The sequence below is a fragment of the Rosa rugosa genome, chromosome 7 (genome assembly GCF_958449725.1).
Source record: "Rosa rugosa chromosome 7, drRosRugo1.1, whole genome shotgun sequence".
Classification (NCBI taxonomy): domain Eukaryota; kingdom Viridiplantae; phylum Streptophyta; class Magnoliopsida; order Rosales; family Rosaceae; genus Rosa; species Rosa rugosa.
This window is the reverse complement of record NC_084826.1, coordinates 6,401,322-6,421,939: the sequence shown is the minus strand read 5'-3', so window position 1 is coordinate 6,421,939 and position 20,618 is coordinate 6,401,322. Positions and strand designations below refer to the sequence as shown.

General features: G+C 38.5%; 2 protein-coding genes and 1 pseudogene across 3 annotated transcripts; 2 read left to right on the top strand and 1 right to left on the bottom strand.

Moving 5' to 3' along the window:
* The first annotated feature begins 8,207 nt into the window (after nt 1-8,207).
* LOC133722510 (uncharacterized) lies at nt 8,208-11,503 on the top strand. 2 transcript variants are annotated; one of them, XM_062149395.1, is made up of 6 exons: nt 8,208-8,359; nt 8,509-8,677; nt 8,864-9,820; nt 9,934-10,284; nt 10,558-10,606; nt 11,153-11,503. In XM_062149395.1, the coding sequence occupies exons 3-6, from the start codon at nt 9,269-9,271 to the stop codon at nt 11,356-11,358; spliced, it is 1,158 nt and encodes a 385-aa protein (XP_062005379.1). In that variant the 5' UTR covers nt 8,208-8,359; nt 8,509-8,677; nt 8,864-9,268; the 3' UTR covers nt 11,359-11,503. The 2 variants fall into 2 exon arrangements, with proteins under 2 accessions (XP_062005379.1, XP_062005380.1); XM_062149396.1 differs by lacking the exon at nt 10,558-10,606 and having other exon boundaries at nt 8,509-9,820.
* A 386-nt stretch (nt 11,504-11,889) lies between these two features.
* LOC133719975 (probable L-cysteine desulfhydrase, chloroplastic) lies at nt 11,890-13,646 on the top strand (annotated as a pseudogene).
* Nucleotides 13,647-17,949: 4,303 nt separating this feature from the next.
* On the bottom strand, nt 17,950-18,969 carry LOC133723925 (ribonuclease S-7-like). Its single transcript, XM_062150796.1, has 2 exons — nt 18,653-18,969; nt 17,950-18,552 (listed from the first exon to the last, which is right to left on the bottom strand). Exons 1-2 carry the CDS (start codon nt 18,905-18,907, stop codon nt 18,091-18,093), a joined length of 717 nt encoding a protein of 238 aa, XP_062006780.1. The 5' UTR covers nt 18,908-18,969; the 3' UTR covers nt 17,950-18,090.
* Between the last annotated feature and the right edge of the window lie 1,649 nt (nt 18,970-20,618).

Genomic DNA, 20,618 nt, shown 5'->3' with positions numbered 1-20,618 from the left:
TGTGTGTTCTTGGGCATAAGTGAAGAATCCAAGGCTTATCGGCTGTTTAATCCGGAGTCTAAGAAGATTGTTATTAGCCGAGATGTAGTGTTTGAAGAAGAGGAAAAGTGGAGCTGGGGTAAAACTGTTGAAGAGATTTGTTGTGACACTCTTGAGTGGGGAGATGAAGAAGAAGAGCAGGTTGATAACAATGAAGAAGAAGAGCAGGTTGAGCAAATTGCAGAAGGTGAAGGTAGTAGCTCGGGTTCATCTACACCAACTAACTCAGCAGAAAACAATGCCCCAATCAATGCACCTATTCCTGCTCAAGGGAGGATAAGAAAGGTACCAGTGTGGATGGAAGACTATGAAAGTGGTGAGGGATTGTCTGAGGAAGAAATGCAGCAACTTGTCATGTTCACTTCATCCACTGATCCAATAATTTTTGAAGAAGCTGTCAAGAGTCCTACATGGAGAGAGGCTATGGACCTGGAAATCAAAGCTATCGAGCGAAATGGTACGTGGGAATTGACTGAGTTGCCAAAAGGAAGTAAGAAGATAGGTGTAAAATGGATCTTCAAGACTAAACTGAACGAGAAAGGGGAAGTAGACAAATGCAAAGCTCGGCTCGTGGCAAAGGGGTACACTCAACAAGCTGGAATTGACTACAACGAGGTATTTGCTCCTGTTGCTCGTCGGGACACTATTAGATTGATACTTGCACTTGCAGCTAGCAGAGAATGGAGTGTGTACCAGTTCGACGTGAAAAGTGCATTTCTGCACGGTGAGCTCAATGAAGAAGTTTTCATTGAACAACCTCGAGGTTATGAAGTGAAGGGTGCAGAAGACAAAGTTTACAGGTTGAAGAAAGCATTGTACGGGCTTAAGCAAGCCCCATGAGCCTGGTTCAGCAAAATAGAATCCTACTTCATTAAGGAAGGGTTCGAGAGATGTTTGAGTGAGCACACATTTTTCATAAAGAGTGGTGAAGATGGAAGAATTCTTATAGTCAGCTTGTATGTGGACGACCTTATTTTTACAGGTAATGATGTAAAGATGTTCGAGGAGTTCAAAAGTTCAATGAAGCGAGAATTCGACATGTCCGATCTTGGAAAGATGAAGTATTTTCTCGAAGTGGAGGTAGTGCAAAGCTCGGCCGGAATTTTCATAAGCCAAAAGAAATATGCCAATGATGTGTTAGAAAGGTTCGGAATGGAGCGGTGTAATCCTGTGAAAAACCCTATTGTACCAGGATGCAGACTTGTGAAGGATGAAGGAGGTACAAGGGTTGATCCCACCGCCTACAAGCAAATGGTGGGCAGTCTTATGTACTTGACTGCCACCAGACCAGATCTCATGTATGTGGTGAGTTTGATTAGTCGATTTATGGAGGCTCCTACTGAGTTACATCAACAAGCAATAAAGAGGATCTTTCGGTACTTGAAGGGAACAGCTGAATTAGGAATATTTTACAAGAGAGGAGGAGAGGAAAGCTTGGTTGCTTTCTCTAACAGTGATTATGCAGGAGACCTTGGGGATCGTAAGAGCACTTCAGGGTACGTGTTTAAGCTGAGTTCCGGCGCTGTGGCATGGAGTTCCAAGAAACAACCAGTAGTAACACTCTCTACAACTGAGGCGGAATTTATAGCAGCTGCTTCCTGCGCATGCCAAAGTGTATGGATGCAAAGAATTCTCAGAAAGCTCGGCCTCAACCAAAGTAAGTGCACCATTTTCTGTGACAACAATTCAGCCATTAAACTCTCGAAGAATCCTGTCATGCATGGTAGGAGTAAGCATATCGACATTCGTTTCCATTTCCTTCGAGATTTAACCAGAGATGGAGTAGTTGACTTGGTGCACTGTGGGTCTAAAGATCAGTTAGCTGACATTATGACAAAACCCTTGAAGTTAGAAGCGTTCTTAAAGATGAGAAAGCACCTTGGAGTGTGCGAGGTTCAAAAGGTAAACTGACTGCATTTCCTGCAGGTCAGTTTAAGGGAGGATTTGTTAGGTATTTGAGTTGCTTGCTGACTATGTTGTTAGGTATTTTAGGTGCTTGATGACTAAGTCTTTATGACTTATCTTTTTATTATAGTGCTGATTGCTTTCTGTTAAAATAAACCCTTGTGTGTAGGGTGTGTAGATTAGCATTTGAATTTGTCTTCCTCTATTGTGAACCACGTATAGTTCATGTAAACGTGGATGCTTTTGTGATCATTCCTGTTTTGTATTGGCTGTATAAAAGCCACAGTTGTGTTATTGAATAATGCAAGCTTGAGAACTCCCAGACATTGTGTTTTTCTATTAGAGTTTGAGGTTATTAACAGTCTGTTCGTTGAGCTTCATTTGAATTTGAATTGTTCGGAGTGGTTGATCAGGCGTGTACTGTAGCTTAGCTTGAGCATTTTTGGTTAAGGTTTTGGATTATTACACACTATTGCATTTTTCACATGATTGTGAATTTCATGAGTTCAAAAGGTTTTTCTTGATTGAAATTGGGTTCGGACAAGAGGATTATGTGTTTGAATTGCAGCTAAATGTTGACTTTCTATTAAAGGCTCTTAATTTACTGTTACATAGATGTAGATATCTTTGCTGTAAAATCTCAAGGCAGAGTTGTTGTTTGCTATAATATGGTAATGCTTTGGTGGATAAGGCTTGTAGGATTTGTGCATGGGCTTCTTCGATGGCAGTGGAAGTTAGTATTGTTGATTGGTACAACAAGTCTTGATGGTTTGCTCAGTTGGAAGTGGGAGGATGGCGGTGATGGCAAGGGATCTTGCAGGTGGAAGTGTGTCACATAGCCTCCCCTCATCTAGGCTCTCTCTCCCTCCCTCTAGAGTAGCACATAGGTAGTAACGAGCCCTACTCTTCACTTGAGTACTAGTGAATGGAGCCCTACTCTTCATTTGAGTACTAGTGAATGGAATATCTAGGTATTTAATCACTACGGCCCAATTAGATTACATGGAATATCTAGTAACAGTAGCTTTCTATCCCTATGCATTTGTTAGTATATTTTCAAGCTGATGTTAGTAGGTTTTTAGTTTTAATTTTGATTGATTTCAATTCAATAGCTCTGTAAAGTTGTTATGGTGGCTTTTCAACATAGTGATAGTATTCTATCCCTATGTTAGTATACTTTCAAGCTGATGTTAGTAGGTTTTTAGTTTTAGTCAGTATCTCTCTATAGTTGCTATAGTGGCTTTTCAACATAGTTATAGTAGCTTTCTATCCGTATATTAGTATCTTTTCAATCTGATGTCAGTAATTTCTTTGTTTTCATTTTGATTGATTTCAAGTGGTCTTTTCTTAATAACTTAATAAATTGGAAAAACACGATTATGAATGAAATTCATTTTTCTTCTTGTTGTGATTTCATAACCCAAGCATTTCTTGTTTGGGATTTGTGTCACACTATCAACATGTATAATGAGCTAGTTTTGTGTAATCAGTATCTTTGTTAGTAGGTTTTTATTATTGGTTCAGTAGTTTTGTACATGTGTTATAGTAGCTTTCTGTACCTATGTTAGTAGCTTGTTACTGGTCCAGTAGGTTTGTAAATGTTTTATAGTAGCTTTCTGTACCTATGTCAGTAGCTTTTTATTACTGGTTCAGTAGCTTTGTACTTGTGTTATAGTAGTTTTCTGTACCTATGTCAGTAGCTTTGTACTTGTCTGGTAGTATAAGTGTGTTATAGTATTTTTATTTCAAATACTAATATTTTATTGTATCTTTGTTTTTGCAGAATTCTTCCATTTTGCATTTGTAGTAATAGATTTCGAAAATCATGTGAATTTGGATATTGAAGTCTCCATTGGCGAAGAGATTATTCGGCTAACCAAGAAGTGTTGAAATGAAGTCTTGTGCTGAAGGTGGCAATATTATGCCTATGGGATTAGGACGTCACTATTGAAAAATGACAGTAGCATTACAACATTGACAGTAGCTTTATACAACTATTGTAATTGAATTTCACAACTATATTAGTGACTTTTTACAACTATGGAATTAGCTTTTTACATAGTTATATCATTATTGAATCCTGGATACTTTTTGTATCATTGAATATGATTTCTTTTCTTGATTGTAGTAGCATTTTTATTTTTGTTGTATCTTTTACATTTCTATAGCGTTGTTAGTATCTGAGAATAACTTTCTCAGTCTTTAGGAGTAGCTTTTGTTATGCTTGATAGTATCTTTTGTTGGTGGGGATAATAGCTTTTGGTTTTGGGGAGCTTTTGTTGGTGACAGTAGCTTTTGTTGCTGGTGACAGTACCTTTTATGATCTTGTTGGAAATCACACCAGCGTAGTTTTTGTTTGTGACAGTAGCTTTTGTTGCTGGTGATAGTAGCTTTTATAACCTCGCCGGAAATCTCACCAGCGTAAATTTTGTTGCTAGTGACAGTATCTTTTATTGCTAGTTATAGTAGCTTTTATGACCTCGTCGGAGGTTGCCGGAAATCTCAGCAGAGTAGCTTTTGTTGCTAACCACAGTAGCTTTTGGTGTTAGTGACAGTAGCTTTTGTGGTTGCCGGAGTTGGCCGGAGACCCGCCGGAGTTGACCGGAAACCTCGCCGGAGAGGAGAGAGAGAATGATTGTTGACTTTTTACTCTAGTGGCATTTATGTAAATAAATTAGTTTTTATATCCAAAATATAACACATTTTTTAATCTAGTGGCCTTATGAGGGAAAAAATTAGTTGGTGGCCTTATGGCTAAAAAAAAAATTCAAATATGCACTTATATGTAATTAACTCTATTTATTTATTAGTTAATAGTTACGTCCCCATTTTCTGTAAAAATTACCAAAGCTTCAATATCAGTTGCTCTTCTTCGTTCTCTCTAGGTTTCATCTTCTTCTTCAAGGGTTAGGGTTTCTATTTTTCGCCATTAATGCTTACTCTTTGAGCTTTCTACTATGATCGTGAGATTTTAGCATGGTATCAGAGCCCATGGCGGCCTGACCATCGCTCACCATCTCACCATTTGCCGCTGCAATCGACCTTAGTTTATGAATTTCTTCTTGTTCCTCATTCTAAAAACCCTAGAAAATTGTAGAATTACCATCTCAAAACATCGAGAATCTTCAATCTTTAGATACTTTTTCTGTAAAATTACCTCTCAAAATACCAGATTTGCGTCTCAATTCGACGTTTTCCTTCAAGATTCAAGCTTTCTCAACCTTAACAATGGTGTTCTCATCAAATCTGGCATGTACTGCTGTTTCCGTTCGACTCGATGAAACCAATTATCACATATGGTTGTTTCTAATGCAACATTATCTTCGTGGCCATGGCTTACTCAAATTTGTTGATGGTTCTTATCCTTGCCCGTCTCAATTTAACATTGCTGATGATGGTACTCTCTCTCTCATGATAATACTGATGCTTATGAAAGATGGCTGGAGCAGGCCGGATAGTTCTCTAATTTTGATGATCATCAACACTCTATCGGCAGACGCTCTCACTCTTGTAATTGGGTGTCAGACATCAATGAAGGTATGGCTTACACTTAAGAAGAGGTATGCAACTGTCTCTGAGTCACATATTATGAAATTGAAATATGCTATGCAGAGTATTCAGAAAGGTTCTGATTCTATAGAAAGGTACTTATTGAAATTCAAGAGTGTTAGAAATCAATTGGCCGCTGTGGGAGTTAGAATGTCTGACCAAGATGTTAATTAAAATGTTAATTCTTGCTGGACTCCCTAGTGAGTATGGCCATACTAGGCAAATTATCAAAGGGAAAAGCAATGTTGATTTAGAAGAAATAAGATCATTGTTAATTACTGTCTGCCCAATGTGAAATTGAGTTGGAAAACAAATCTGCACCTTTAGCCACACTTGCAGCAATGTTTGCTCAGAATGGCATGTTACACAACTTTCACCACAATAGTCATTATGGCATGAATTCTAGAATGTTGTCACCTCCTGGTTTTGGTCAATCTTTTGGGATGCATTCTAATCTGATGCCTTCACTTAGTAACTATGGAGTTACTCACAATGGCATGATCAACTGTATGACCTCTGGAATAACTAATTTTCATCAATACAATGCCTCCCCTGCAACCACTCAATATGGCTTTGTGTGTCCACAAAACACTATGGTTGCAAGTACTGGCTTTGCTGTGCCACCCACATCAATCACTTTACCAACTACATTTCAGCACAACTTCAATATGCCATCCATGAGTTATCAGTCTATGCCATCTATGGGAAATAACACATTCATGATGAACAACAATATGGGAATTGAAGGAAGTTACAGTTCAATGCCATTTCAATTTGGTTTCTCCCATCAGTCAGCTGGGTTTCTTGCTCAAAATGGCTCGAATGTGTCAGTATCATATGGTAGACAGCAGCAACAAGTATCTACAGTGAACAATTCCAACTACAACAATATTTCACAACAGAATGCAATTATGCCTCAAGAACACTTTTCTCAGCAGAATGCACAAATTGGAGCATCAAGCAATGGTTATCAACAGGGTAATTTCAGCAACCCTTTTGCTGTTGGCGGCCACTCAAATGATAGTGTTTCATATCCATACTTTTCAATTAATATAGATGGGAGTAACACTATCCCAACCTAACAGGTGCCTTTACCCTTCTTTAAAAAAAAAATAACTAAATAAAAAATATGAGTTTCAGAATGTGCTTCATTTGACAGATCTTAAAAATTTGAACTCAACTTTGGGAAATTGTAAAAAAAACTTTTGGGTCAAGTGGATCAGGCACAGGAACAACACCTAAAAAAAAATCATGAGTTTCAGAATGTGCTTCATTTGAGTATTTGACGGATCTTAAAAATTTGAACTCAACTTTGGGAAATTGTAAAAAAAAAACTTTTGGGTCAAGTGGATCAGGCACAGGAACAACACTCATGCAGAAAGATATACAGTAAAAATAATACCTAGTTTTGGTCGAATGAGTGTTGTTTTTGTACCTGATTACACTTCACCATTGGAAATGTTAGTAGGCCAAATCCCGTGAATCGTGAACTTGGCCAGACAAACTAGATGTCGGAAAGCATTTTTTATTGTTGTGCGTAGCAGCAACATCTTGCCTGTTGAACCCGAATGGTAATTATATGAGTCATTTGGATGTCAATCCACTAAAATCCTTTTAATAAATGGATCATTTGCGAGTATATGATTGAGTATGGTTGTTTACTACAAATAATTAAACAAGTATGGATCATTTGCAGTTGATTCTCCTTGGATCGGATCTTTATTTGTGTACATATTGTATTAGTGTATTTTGGTGACTATTCATTTTGGCACTTTTAAGAATGCTTGCGATATATTTTTTTTTGGATGGTTTTCAACATTTAAGGACCAGGTTTATGTGTCCTAGTAAGGTATAGAGGACACAGTATCTTGATATGGGAACACATTTTATGTGTCCTCTATTAGATACAAGGACACTTACTTTGGACTTTAAGGACACAGTTTAGGTGTCCTAGTAAGGTAAAGAGGACACATTTTTCTTGATATGAGAACACAGTTTATGTGTCCTCTATTGGATATGAGGACACTTATTTTTTTTCTTTAAGAACACAGTTTTAGTGTCCTTGTAGGGAAAAGATGACACTTTTCAGTGTCCTTGTATATGACTTACAATGACTGATGGATATAGATGACTCTTTTTTAGAGAGTCCTTAAATGTATTAGAGGACTCTTTTCCAGTGTCCTTAAATCATGTTTTTGTAGTAGTGTGATGAAGATCCATTTCATTGCAGATGGGCAAAGAATCTCTCTTGTAGAGTTTGATTGCAGTAAATCCAGTAATTGTAATTGTTGGGTTCTTCTTTGATTGATACCTTGGTCCTTGTATCGTTCGGCCACCATGGAGTTCGGGTATAAGAAGCTTTAAAACGATTAGGCCCTAATAAACATCTTCGACAACATAGTCTTATTTAACTCTCTTTTTCTCTTGGCCACGTGTCAACGTATTACAAGCTCGTCAAACCACGTGGCATTTGTCACGTGGATTTGACAGCAGTATGGAAAAATTTCTCGGCCAAGCATATATTGCCAAATGGTTTGAGAGAGACAGTAGCATAGAAAAATTTCTGGCCAAGCATATTGCATATTGCATATTGCTTACATGGCCAATATATATTCAAATTCTGTATCTCAAACATCTTTCCTTTTTCTATCATATTAAATGAATTATTTTTCTTTAAAAGAAAAAAATAGGGGTGCACCTTACTGTTGGGCGTTTTTAAGGGGATTTTGCCATAAAATCGAAACACAATGGGTCTCAACTCTCTGAATCCCTAAATTATCTCTCCAGCTCTCGAAGTGCAGCTGCATCCTTCATCGAATCGCTCTTTCGACATCCTCTTGTCCATTTGTTCCTATTAAGGACTAAGGTAATTGTGCAATTTTTTTTTCTGTGCACTTGTTTCAATGAGTTTCAATTTCACATTATTGAACTTGAGCGTTCAAGCGTTGAGAATAAGGTCAGAATCCGGTTGAATTGAGTCTGCGTATTGTTTTCTGATTGTGTGTTATGTAATAGATCAAGAAGATGATCGAGAAGGAAAAGATCTATCTGAAATGACGTTGGAGTTTGGCAAAACTATTGATGAAGATGTGGTGGAGCAAATCCTATCAACTCTGCCACCCAAATCTCTTAAGCGATTCCAGTGCGTCTCTAATAGGTGGTATGCTCTGATCACCACTCCCAGGTTCGTAGCTAAGCACCTCTCCATTTCCATGCACAACAATCTCTCCACCAGTGTTCTTATGAAACGTAAAGTCCATAAGGACACCAACTCTGACGAGACTCAAGAGTTGTTCTCATTTCTTCATTTTCGAAATGATGAAGATAATGATGTTGATGGTGTGCATGATGAGCATAGCTTTCTTTCTAGTATCCAGGAATTCCATATTCCGTTTTCTACCGGTGTAAAGACTCGGGCCGAATCACTTATAATTATAGGCCATTGTAACGGGATCATTTGTCTAGCTCAATCAGTCTCTGGTGAGGTGATTATTTGCAACCCAGCAATTCATGAATATAAGCTTCTTCCCCCCTCTCCGTACCTTCCAGATTCCGATTTAGAGATGGATTGGGATTTGGATATGATCCGAACTTTAACGAATATAAAATTGTTAACATTGGATTTCCTGCTCCAGAATTATCTACGCCTGATGGATTTAACATTTATAATCCTCCCCAAGCAGCTGTCTACACCCTGGGTACTGATGCTTGGAGAAAGATCAAGACTGATACATTAGAAACAGAAACTACTATTCTTTGGCCCCAAATATTCCAGATGCACTTCAAGGATATGTGTTTTTGGCGAGCACCTGAGCAACACAAGGAATTGGATGTGCTTGATGAAGACGAGGAGCAATTCATTAGGGAAGTTATCATTATGTTTGATACTGGGGATGAGCTATTTCATAATATAATGTTACCGGATGAATTTGATTATCCATCAAAAAATTATTTCTTTGAGAGCCTTTTAGTGTGGAAGGACTCCGTTGCTCTTTTGGGAATACAAATCTGTCAACTATCATCATATGGAATATGGGTGATAGATGAATTTGGTGGTCATAACGGTGGTGCTTGGACAAAACACATAACTTTTGAGCTCCCTGTGGAACCGTTGATATTTTGGAAGAGCGACAGGGTTCTTTTAAATGATCCTAACGACACTGATTATAGAGGACTTATATTCTCTTATAATCTCGATACCAAAAAGCTTAAAAATCTTCCCATTCAAAGCGAGCGGACTGACTCTTCTGCTATTGTGTATGTGAGCAGTATAGTTTCAGTATTGGGAGGCAGCAAACCCAAGAACAAAGATAATTCTACACCCAATGTATAGTTCTTACTGTTCTTTTTTCCATCCCGATGCTTGATCAAATATGTATCAATATGGTTCAAAAATGTAGAATTGTTGCAAATTATAGTTGTTTTCATGCTCTTTTACAGGCTGAATTTTCTGTATTTGAGTACCCTTCTCCACTAGTCAGTCATTATATGGTTGACAAGAAAACTTACTCATATTCGGTGTGGGCAATCCCGTCAGATGATGTGTCTCTCCGGATTAAGAAAGTGATGGTGGGACTGCGGACTGAATTCGGCGGGCCGGAGATTGATCCCCACATTGTCGTTGTGGGGTCCATTCGTATGAAGCATGAGGATATGCTCACCAAGTTCAGATCTCTCCAGTCTAATGTTATTTCTTCGTACAAAGCAAAAGTTAATCAAGTCGTTACTAGGAGTTCCTATTTCCAATGTATTTCCCTCCTCATTCATTCATCTTTCGAGGTGTCACCTGAGGTACTGTATTGTTGTCATTTATTGTTTTGTTCTGTTTTGTTTTATTTTTATTTTTTACGATTTTTCCACTTCTCCGTTGGCCTTTTGGTTTCAGATAGATGTATGCAGATTAATGTATAAAAGTGAAATTTCTTTTGGATAATTTATGCATCTTTGGTTTATGGCATCTTACTTTTACTTCTATCTATTAGTTGAGCCCAGTATTAACTTATTCTTCATATTTATTAAACTGTTTAGAGTAATTCACGTGTATCAAATTTTTTTTTTTCTCAGTTATATTTTGCAACAGGAGTTTGTGGTGGACGATTCCAATTTTGTAATAGTAAGGTCTTTTCATTTTAGAGCTGGTTTGTCTATGAATTTATCTGTTCAACCATAACTCTAGCCATAAGCTATTTGGAAAAGAAAATATTTTGTAAGTTTTGGTATATAATATATAATTTTGCCCTGTGAGAGTGTGTGTGAGACGATCTATTGACTAAAACTAATCTTCAAGCTTTCTGCATTTCAAACTTGTTACATTATCCTTGAGAACAACATCACGGATCTTAGGACTATAATAACATCAGGATCTTTCTGCTGTTGATCTTGGTCTCTTTGAAATGACAGACGTCTTAATACTTAATTTCTATCTATTGAAGCATATATAAATGCAGTTGATTTAGTAAGATTTTATTCGTCTGCTAGGAAGTAGGAATCAATCAAAGAACATCCTGAGTAACATAAGATATCACAGAAGTGAGCTCTTGCTATGGCCAGGTTTTCTGTGCATTTAGAGAATAAAGATTAGATTGCAAATTTTGCTACTTTATCTTCATTTCACATTATGATTTATTGATGGACCAAAACTATTGTATGTCCTCTGCAGAAGTTAGGCCACATTTGAGCCTCCTTTATGGTTACTTGACAGAAGAAGAGAGGAAGAAAGCTCAAGAAAAAGTCAGTTATCTGGATGAAGGCCTCAGCAGCTTGAGCTTCTTTATAACTCGACTTGCATTGTACAAAATTGACTACAAAGATAGAAGTCTCAAATCTTGGGAGAAGATTGCTGATTACCCCCTCCAATTTGAGTAATTCCCTTATTTCATGCTTATAATTAGCATGTATTGAAATATAAGACTTTTGCCTGAGTGTCCCTGCTGTAGTCCTGCGACTCCTGTCGAGCACAATCTGATTTGGATTGCTACATATGTATCATGACAATCTTATGCCTACACCTTCATAATGATGAGTTTGTTCTTTTAGTACTTATTCTGTAGTATTATTCTTCGGCCGAAACTAAAAACCAAATTACTTTTGAACTTATTGATTAGAAGCTGGGACAAAACAAATAGAAGAAAAGAGGAAATTGTCCTTTCTCACCACCCTGATTGTGACCCCAAACACAAAAAATGTTGTAATCATCGACAGTCAGCCACAGTCTAAGTTGCATTATATTAGCTAAACTACTATGTATGCATTTCGGAATTCGGATAACAAAGACATGCTTGGAAGAAGACATTATTTTAGCACAATTGATGGTGAAAATTGAAATATGATTAATAATATATCTATACACGCAATTTGTTTGTGGGAATGATCTGAAGGTATTAGTTCTTTGTTCTGGAGTGAGGCTAGTCATGGCTTGTCGGATAATCATGTTCTACCGGTACTATGTTCCTCATCTACTACTTCGTCATCAGAATATCCAAATCTTGAAGCCCAAGCTTTCATTTCGAATTTCAAGGGCATCATCTTACCATTATTACCACAACCTTAACCCTAGTGATACCCAAACCAATTTCCCCATCAAGCAAAAACTCTCTTCCTTCATTACAGACTCTGACATCCAAGCTCAATTTTCTCACCAAGATCCGGGTGTTGCCCAGATAAACAATGGCAGCTTTGGTTGCTCCCCTGCTTTTGTTATCTCTGCATTGCAACAATGGCAACTCAAATGGCCAGGCCAACCGGACCATTTCTACTTCAATGAGCTCCACAAGGGGATACTCAAATCAAGAAACACAGTTAAAGAACTTATCAATGCAGAAGATGTTGATGAAATTTCCATTGTAGATAATGCCACCACAGCAGTAGCCATAGTCTTGCAGCAGATGCAGTGGGCCTTCTCTGAAGGCAAATTCAAGAAAGGGGATGCTGTCATCATACTGCAATGTGCTTATGGCGCGGTGTGGAACTCGATCAAGGCCTATTTTTCGCGTGCTGGCGGGTATGTTATTGAAGTTCCATTTCAATTTCCAGTGAATTCCAGTGAAGAAATTATAAGTGAATTTCGGAAGGCTTAATTTGGTCAAGGAAAAGCCTAGTGGTAGAAGAATTAGATTAGCTATGATTGATCATGTTACATCCATGCCATCTATTGTACTTCTAATTAAGAAATTGGTTAAAGTTTGCAGGGAAGAAGGTGTTGATCAAGTTTTCATAGATTAGGGTGTTAGGTGTGTAGATGTTGACATGCAAGAAATTGGAGCAGATTTTCACACTAGTAATTTGCACAAGTGGTTCTTCTGCCCTGCTTCGGTTGCATTTTTATATTGTAAGAAGTCAGTCACACATTTAGAATTGCATCATCCTATGGTGTCTCATGACTATGGTAAAGGGTTGGCTATTGAAAGTAGTTGGATAGGGACTACGGATTATAGTCCATCTTTAGTGGTTCCTTCAGTTGTGGAATCACAAATAGGTTTGAAGGCGGTATTAAGGGAATCAAAAGGAGGAATCATGATGTTGTTGTTGGGATGGGTAAGATGTTGGCAAAGGCTTGGGGAACCAATCTTGGGTCTCTGCCAGATATGTGTGCAAGCATGATCATGGTGGGAATACCAGCTTGTTTGGAGGTTTCAAGTGATGATGATGCTTTGAAGTTAAGGACACATTTAAGGGAGAAATTTGGTGTTGAAGTCCACATATATTACCAGATGCCAAAACATGAAGAGGTGGCAACAACAACGAGGTATGCTCGAGTTTCTCATCAAGTCTACAACAAAGTTGATGACTATTATAAGTTCAGAGATGCAATTATCCATCCTAATTAGGGCTTTTCATGCAGCAGAAAACAGAAAGTTATGCAATACTTCTGTGAATCTGTTTGAATTACTTGTATTGAAATGGGTTTTCATGTGAATTTTTAGTTCAGTGGAGCCTGAAGAAGTCCATATCATGAATAACAGGAGCCATTACCTCTCCGTCTCCTGCATACTGCTAGTGGCAATGGTTTCGGTACCATTAATATCCTAGAGTTACCATAGAAACAAAAGCTGGAGAAGATGCATGTATTAATAGGAAGAAATACTTCTCTCAGCTTCAACTACAGTAGTTTGATTCCATTGGGCTGTTATTGACCTGTCTGTTGCTTATTCTTGTTATCATGAATTGGAACATGACATCTTAATGTTCACCATGTTGTAGAGAATTGGAATGATTGTATTGTATTCATATCACCATGAGGTTTATATAGGGTTACATCATGTATACAAAAGGCAATACATAATAGCTATACTAATCAATCGCACATTACAAGTATGTCAATCGCATACATTACGAGTCTGTCAATCGCATACATTAAGCAATACCTATTGCATGAATAGTCATTATCATTTACAACACTCCCCCTTGGATATTCCATGTCAATAGTGTTGCCTCTGCTATGCGCTTCTAAGTTGCCTGTCAAAAACCTTGCCAAGTAATAAAAACCCAGTGGGAAAAAAAACAACCTTGGTCGAAGGAGAAAAAGAGCACAACGCGCGTGAATGTGGAGTAGTCGACATCCTTCAACACTCCCCCTTGTGCCGCTCAAACTCGGTGATGACGTTTTGATCGTTGCCTCACTAAAAACCTTGCCAGGTAATAAAAACCTTGTGGGACAAAAATAACCCTGGTCGAAGGGCAAAAAGAGCACAACACGTCCTTCACTCTTCGAGATCGAACATGTAGACATCATACCTCCCCCTGATGTCAAGGTCTCCCCCTGATTTCTACAATTATGGGAGTTCGGATAACTTTCTTAATCCGATACTCTTCATATGTTTCTCGAAGGTGGATTTAGGTAACGATTTGGTAAACAAGTCCGCTACATTATCCTCTGAACGGATTTGATTCACTTCAATATTTAGAAGTGTTTGTTGTTGCTGATTGTAAAAGAACTTAGGCGATATATGCTTGGTGTTGTCGCCCTTGATGAAACCTAACTTCATTTGCTCAATACAAGCTGCATTATCTTCATAAATGCATGTAGGTTCATCTGTGGTAGACTTCAAACCACAAGTTCCTCGAATGTGTCTAACTACAGACCTTAGCCATATGCATTCTCGCACGGCTTCATGTAAAGCGATAATCTCTTCATGATTTGAGGAAGTAGCAACAAGGGTCTGCTTTGTAGACCTCCAAGATATTGTAGTGCTTCCCATGGTAAAGACATAACCCGTTTGGGAGCGACCTTTGTGAGGGTCAGAGAGATACCCTGCATCAGCAAAACCCATCAATACATCGTTGTCATTTTGATGAAGGGGAGGAGGAGCACGGAAGGTGGCGTTTTGCCTTGTGGAGTCCGATCCCACACTTCCGTTATTTCTTTTCTCTCTGTAGGGATAGAACAAGCCTATATCAATCGTACCTCTCAAGTATCGAAAAATTGTCTTTATGCCAATCCAATGGCGGCGTGTTGGCGCAGAACTGTGTCGAGCTAACAAGTTTACTGCGAATGAGATGTCCGGTCTTGTGCATTGAGCTAAGTACAATAATGCGCCTATTGCACTTAGATAGGGCACTTCAGCCTCTAATAAGTCTTCGTCCTCATCCCTTGGACGAAACGGATCTTTTTCAGGCTCAAGACTACGACCGATCATGGGAGTACTCACAGGCTTTGCTTTATCTTCATTAAAGCGCCTTAGTAATTTTTGAGTATATGCTGACTGATGGATCATAATACCATCGCTACGGTGCTCGAGTTCTAGTCCGAGCCAAAACCGTGTTTTCCCAAGATCTTTCATCTTAAATTCGGATTTCAAGTACTTAGCAGTTTCCTTTAACTCATCTAGAGTTCCAATTAGGTTCATGTCATCGACATAAACTGCTACAATTGCAAATCCGGAACTTGTCCTTTTTATAAACACGCATGGGCATATTTCATTGTTCTCATATCCCTTCCCAATCAAGTAGTCACTTAGACGGTTATACCACATCCGTCCGGATTGTTTCAATCCATATAGTGAGCGTCTCAATCTTATTGAAAACGCGCTCTGTGGTGTAGAGCCACTTGACTTGGGTAATTAAAGTCCATCTGGAACCTTCATATATATCTTTGAATCAAGTTCCCCATAGAGATATGTTGTAACTACATCCATAAGCTGCATATCAAGTTTTTCGGAAGCTACCAAACTGACAAGGTAGCGGAACGTTATAACGTCCATTACGGGAGAATATGTCTCCTCGTAGTCGATTCCAGGGCGTTGTGAGAAACCTTGCGCCACAAGGCGGGCTTTGTATCTAACAACCTCATTTTTCTCATTACGCTTTCTAACAACATTTATGGCCAACAGGCTTTATACTTGGGGGTGTCAGCGTTATAGGCCCAAATACCTGTCTCTTTGTTAGTGAATCCAATTCAACCTGGATTGCATCTTTCCATTTAGGCCAGTCTGCTCTTCGTTGACATTCTTCAACGGAGCGAGGTTCGATATCATCCTGTTCTATAATTCCTTGAGCAATAGAATATGCGAACACATCATCAAGGATAATAGAATCTCGATTCAACGTCTCATGTACACTAGTGTAATTTATGGAGATCTCCCTATTCCCTGGAATTGGTTCTAACATTGGAGCGTCCCCCAATGATGTCTCTTGGACATAACCATAATCCGGAATATCTTTATGAGACGGGCTATTTATGTCGATGATTAATGGATCTTTCTATGCCAAACTCGCTTTCTTTCTCGGGCGAGAATCCATCGAACCTTTGGGCCTCCCACGTTTCCTTGCTGGGAGTCTGGCCTGAGCCATATTACCATCACTATTAGTGGTGGCGGCGCCATGCCCAATACCCCTAGGGGTGGTGCCATGTCCATGATTTTTAGGGACATCAATCCTTGCAGGCACGTTTGCAGCAGGTATATGTGATCTTGTCACTTTAGAGATATCAGAAAGCACATCAGGCATAGAGTCTGCCACGTTCTGAAGATCGAGAATTCTCCGCCCTTCAATTTCGGACTGTGCAGTTTGGGGATCAAGATGAGACAAAGTGGGGACAGACCACGACAATTCCTGTCGTTCATGTTGAACATTATTGTTCCTATCTCCCTCTAACAATGGGAAGACTGTCTCATCAAAATGACAATCAACAAATCTAGCGGTAAATAGATCGCCTGTCAAGGGTTCTAAGTAGCGGATAATGGTTGGAGAGTAATATCCAACATAAATGCCTAATCGTCTTTGATGACCCATTTTGGTGCGCTGTGGCGGCGCAATTGGCACATAAACTGCACACCAAAATATGCGTAAGTGTGAGACATCAGGCTCATATCCAGTAACCATCTGGGACACAGAAAAGGGTTGAGTGGCAGTAGGCCTCAGACGAATGAGCACAGCTGCATGCAATATTGCATAGCCCCAAGCAGAAACAGGGAGATTGGTGCTCATAACCAATGCTCTAGCGACCATTTGAAGTCGTTTAATGGCAGCTTCTGCGAGACCATTTTGGGTGTGAACATGAGGAATATGGTGTTCAACCTCAATCCCAATGGACATGCAATAGTCATCAAATGTTTTTTATGTAAACTCTCCAGCATTGTCAAGACGAATTGACTTAATGGGATGATCAGGGTGGTGAGCCCTTAATTTAATGATTTGTGCTAGGAGTTTAGCAAATGCAGCATTTCTTGTGGACAATAGCATGACATGTGACCATCGTGTCGATGCATCACCCAACACCATAAAATATCTAAATGGTCCGCAAGTTGGTTGAATAGGCCCACAAATATCACCTTGGATTCCTTATAAGAATGGAATATTTTCCTCAGTGTCCTTTGCATAGGATGGTCTCGATCCTAATTTTGCTAAAGAGCAGGCTTTGCAAAACAAAAGAGGGGCTTTAGAAGCAACCAGGGAAGTATCCGGTTGAATGAATTATGAATGGCAAGATTACATATTTGTTGAAATTTGAAATTTGAATTATGTATGGATGAGATTTGGGTTCTAGGGATAATCGTCCCTAGCTATTCCACATGCATAACAATGCATGCAAAAGATACCATGTATACCAAATTCTTTACTCTCAAGCCTTACCGGGTATTATGCATTTAATCCATCCAGCTAAAACATGAATAATGCATATCATTATACTAGTACCTTCCGTTGAAGAGAATACTTAACTCTCCGAAATTAGCCATTAGATCTCACTAGCTTAGCATCTAATCAGAGGTCACAAGCAAAAAAATGGATGCACGTGTAAAAACCCCTCCTTACTAAGTGTATATATCGGCGTTGCTAGGGTCTTAAACACAAAACTTTAAGGTCTTGAGCAGCAGCACTAGAACGAACTTGAGCTAATCGATCTTATGCTACGGGTAGTAATTAAGATCGAGAACCACCCATGAAACATCCAAACACACGCTTAAAAAAGTTAGTCGATGTGTTAAATCATGCATCTAAACTATTAGACATAGAGATAAACGAGTACTTAAAGTAAGATTGCATTTTTATTCATAGGGAGTTTAGTACATTATTTTAATGCTAGGGTATCAAACCCCGGCCTAGACCCAACTAAACTCATCTAAACCATGTAGCAAAATAGATGAAAAGAGGGAGAATCAGCTAAACGTAGTATATCATACTCGATTTAGTTGTCTTCTGCTTCTGGTCACAATCTGTTGATCGGGTACAATTGACCAAATTTGTCCCCTGGTGATCGAAACAGATCACAATTTCCCTCAAAATGAAGTTGGTTGTTGTGCTCCCACGAGTTAGTGCGTCCTGCTTACAAAGGATGAGAGGTTTTGTGTCGGTACCGATCTTGGACTTGACGGCTGCTTCAAAATCAGCCAGTGAATACGATCGAGACTGCCCCGGCTTGATATTTTTTTGTTTCAAAATGGAATAGAGATCATACTCCTTCCAGAACTTGTGAGCTCTCTTAAAATACGCTGTCTGAGTGATAGCTGGTGCAGTACAGGACCCATGCTTATTATATTCGTGTTCCCAAAACGACATATCATCTTTATCTGTCATGACGCTGGGCCAAGATTGGAGAAGATCGGTTTTCAACGACGGAGTTATCTGAAAAACAAAACAAGCCGAGTAACTTGGTTACACAATTAAGCATAAGTTAAACATGAACTAATTAACCAGAAAGATGTTCAGTAAAAATAATATATACCAGCTTTTTGTTGAAATGGTGTAGTTTCTGTGCAGCTTTACACTCGATCTCCGGCTTGGAAATATTCGTGGGCCAAATTCCATGAACCGTGAATTTGGCCGGCAAGCTCGCCGGTGGAATGCATTTCTTGACGTTAACACAGGAACCTCTAGCGTATTGCAAGACAAACTGTAGGTATTCGTATGGCTCTGCATGGGAACCCTTGAACAGAATAACAGAGAGCAAGAAAATAAGACAGACCGCTGGTGTTTTCATTTTCGCTGTATATGATGATCACTCTTTTGAATAATATTCGCATGGTTCATATCACCAAACATGAAACTCTATATATAGATCCCTGAAACGCTAGCTACTGTGGTTTCAATTGATCCAATTGATCTACTATGTCGAACTGAAACTCGCTTTTTTTGTTTTTTCTGTTCACACGTCATTTCCATATGCATGCATGAATTACATTTTAGGGTTCCTTCTTGCTATTGGCAATACTATTTTGAAGCTTAATTGATACGTATTGCATTTGATCATCATTCGATCTCAAATCTCAACTCTCTTAATGTGCAAATGACAAGCAAAATGATCGTCAGAGTAATGTTCTATTAGTATCCTTGTCATCATGAGTATTGCGAACCATTATCATATTGGTCCTAAGACTACTGTTCGTAAACTACTTCAAATATGATTAATTGAGAAATATGATAATTAGCTTATTATATATGACCATTTCTTTTGACAATTTTCAGCAGATTTTTGGGTTGATATTTACTTGAATCGTCATAAAATTGTCATCACGAAGAAGCATAAGACTGGCTGATTGTGATTAATTAACTGTAGCTAAGAGTTTGGCAGATTTTAGGCCCTAACGTGGCTATTATAAACCCTACTGCAATGAGCTCTAAACGCTACTAGCTAAAACTGTACTAATCACTAATAGATCAAGTAGTCACCACTATCATAAACTGTACAGAACGGTAGCAATTTGATACTGGGAGAAGAAGTACTATATATGATCGAAGAAACTGTAGACTGCATAACGCCCAGATCCCCCATAACCTGGCCTAGGTCATTAACCAAACTTAATTGCAATTTTAAAAGCTATTGACAAAATGAGACAGACTGCATGCGGCTGATATTTTCATTTTTATTGAATAGTAATGCAGCTAGCTAGAATGCTAGATAGAGTTCATATGGTTCAACAAACATGAAACTCTCTTTAGTCTTTACATTTAGAGCCTTGAACTCGAGCCAGTGTGGTTTCAATTGATCCAATCTACTATATATTGAACTGAAACTGGCTAGCTTCTTTTTTTTTTTCTTTCTTTCTTTCTTTGTATTTTTTTTCTCTGTTCACACGTCATTTCCATATGGATACATGACTTACGTTTTAGGGTTCCTTCTTGCTTTTGAGAATAGTATTTTGAAGCTTAATTGATACGTATTGCACTTGACCAATCTCAACTGGATCTCTTAATGTGCAAATGACAAGCGAAATGATTGTCAGAGTAATGTCCTATTGGTATCATTGTCATCATGAGCATGAGTATTGCGCAACATTATCATGTTGGTCCTAAGACTAATGTTCCTAAACTACTTCAAATAGGATTAATTGCGAAAATTGAATTGGTCCAGTTGTTAATAGCTTATTAGGACTAATTCATCATTTGTTCATTGTGGTAACAAAATCAAAAAGGGCATATTTGGTGGGTGTGATCACTTATAAATGGTGAATTCAAGCCGTCTCATTTTCAATTATGCAAATTTCCTCGGGTGGATAGCAGAATTTTCCTAAACTAATCTGTATTGAGAGGCATGCAAATTTGCTAACATATTTGGATATGAACCGACAATACATACATACGTACCATGGCCACCTAAAAGAAGGAAAGAGTGAACCGACAGAAAAAAATTAATTAATGATAGGCATCTAGAAGAAACCTAGCTAGACTCATCATCCACCATATACGAGTCA

Coding starts and splice junctions, on each gene's coding strand:
- LOC133722510 (XM_062149395.1), top strand. CDS start 9,269: ATGCACTTCAAGGATATGTGTTTTTGGCGAGCACCTGAGCAACACAAG. Junction 10,285..10,557: donor CTTTCGAGGTGTCACCTGAG/GTACTGTATTGT, acceptor TTTTTTTCTCAG/TTATATTTTGCAACAGGAGT. Junction 10,607..11,152: donor ACGATTCCAATTTTGTAATA/GTAAGGTCTTTT, acceptor TGTCCTCTGCAG/AAGTTAGGCCACATTTGAGC.
- LOC133723925 (XM_062150796.1), bottom strand. CDS start 18,907: ATGAAAACACCAGCGGTCTGTCTTATTTTCTTGCTCTCTGTTATTCTG. Junction 18,553..18,652: donor ACCATTTCAACAAAAAGCTG/GTATATATTATT, acceptor TTTGTTTTTCAG/ATAACTCCGTCGTTGAAAAC.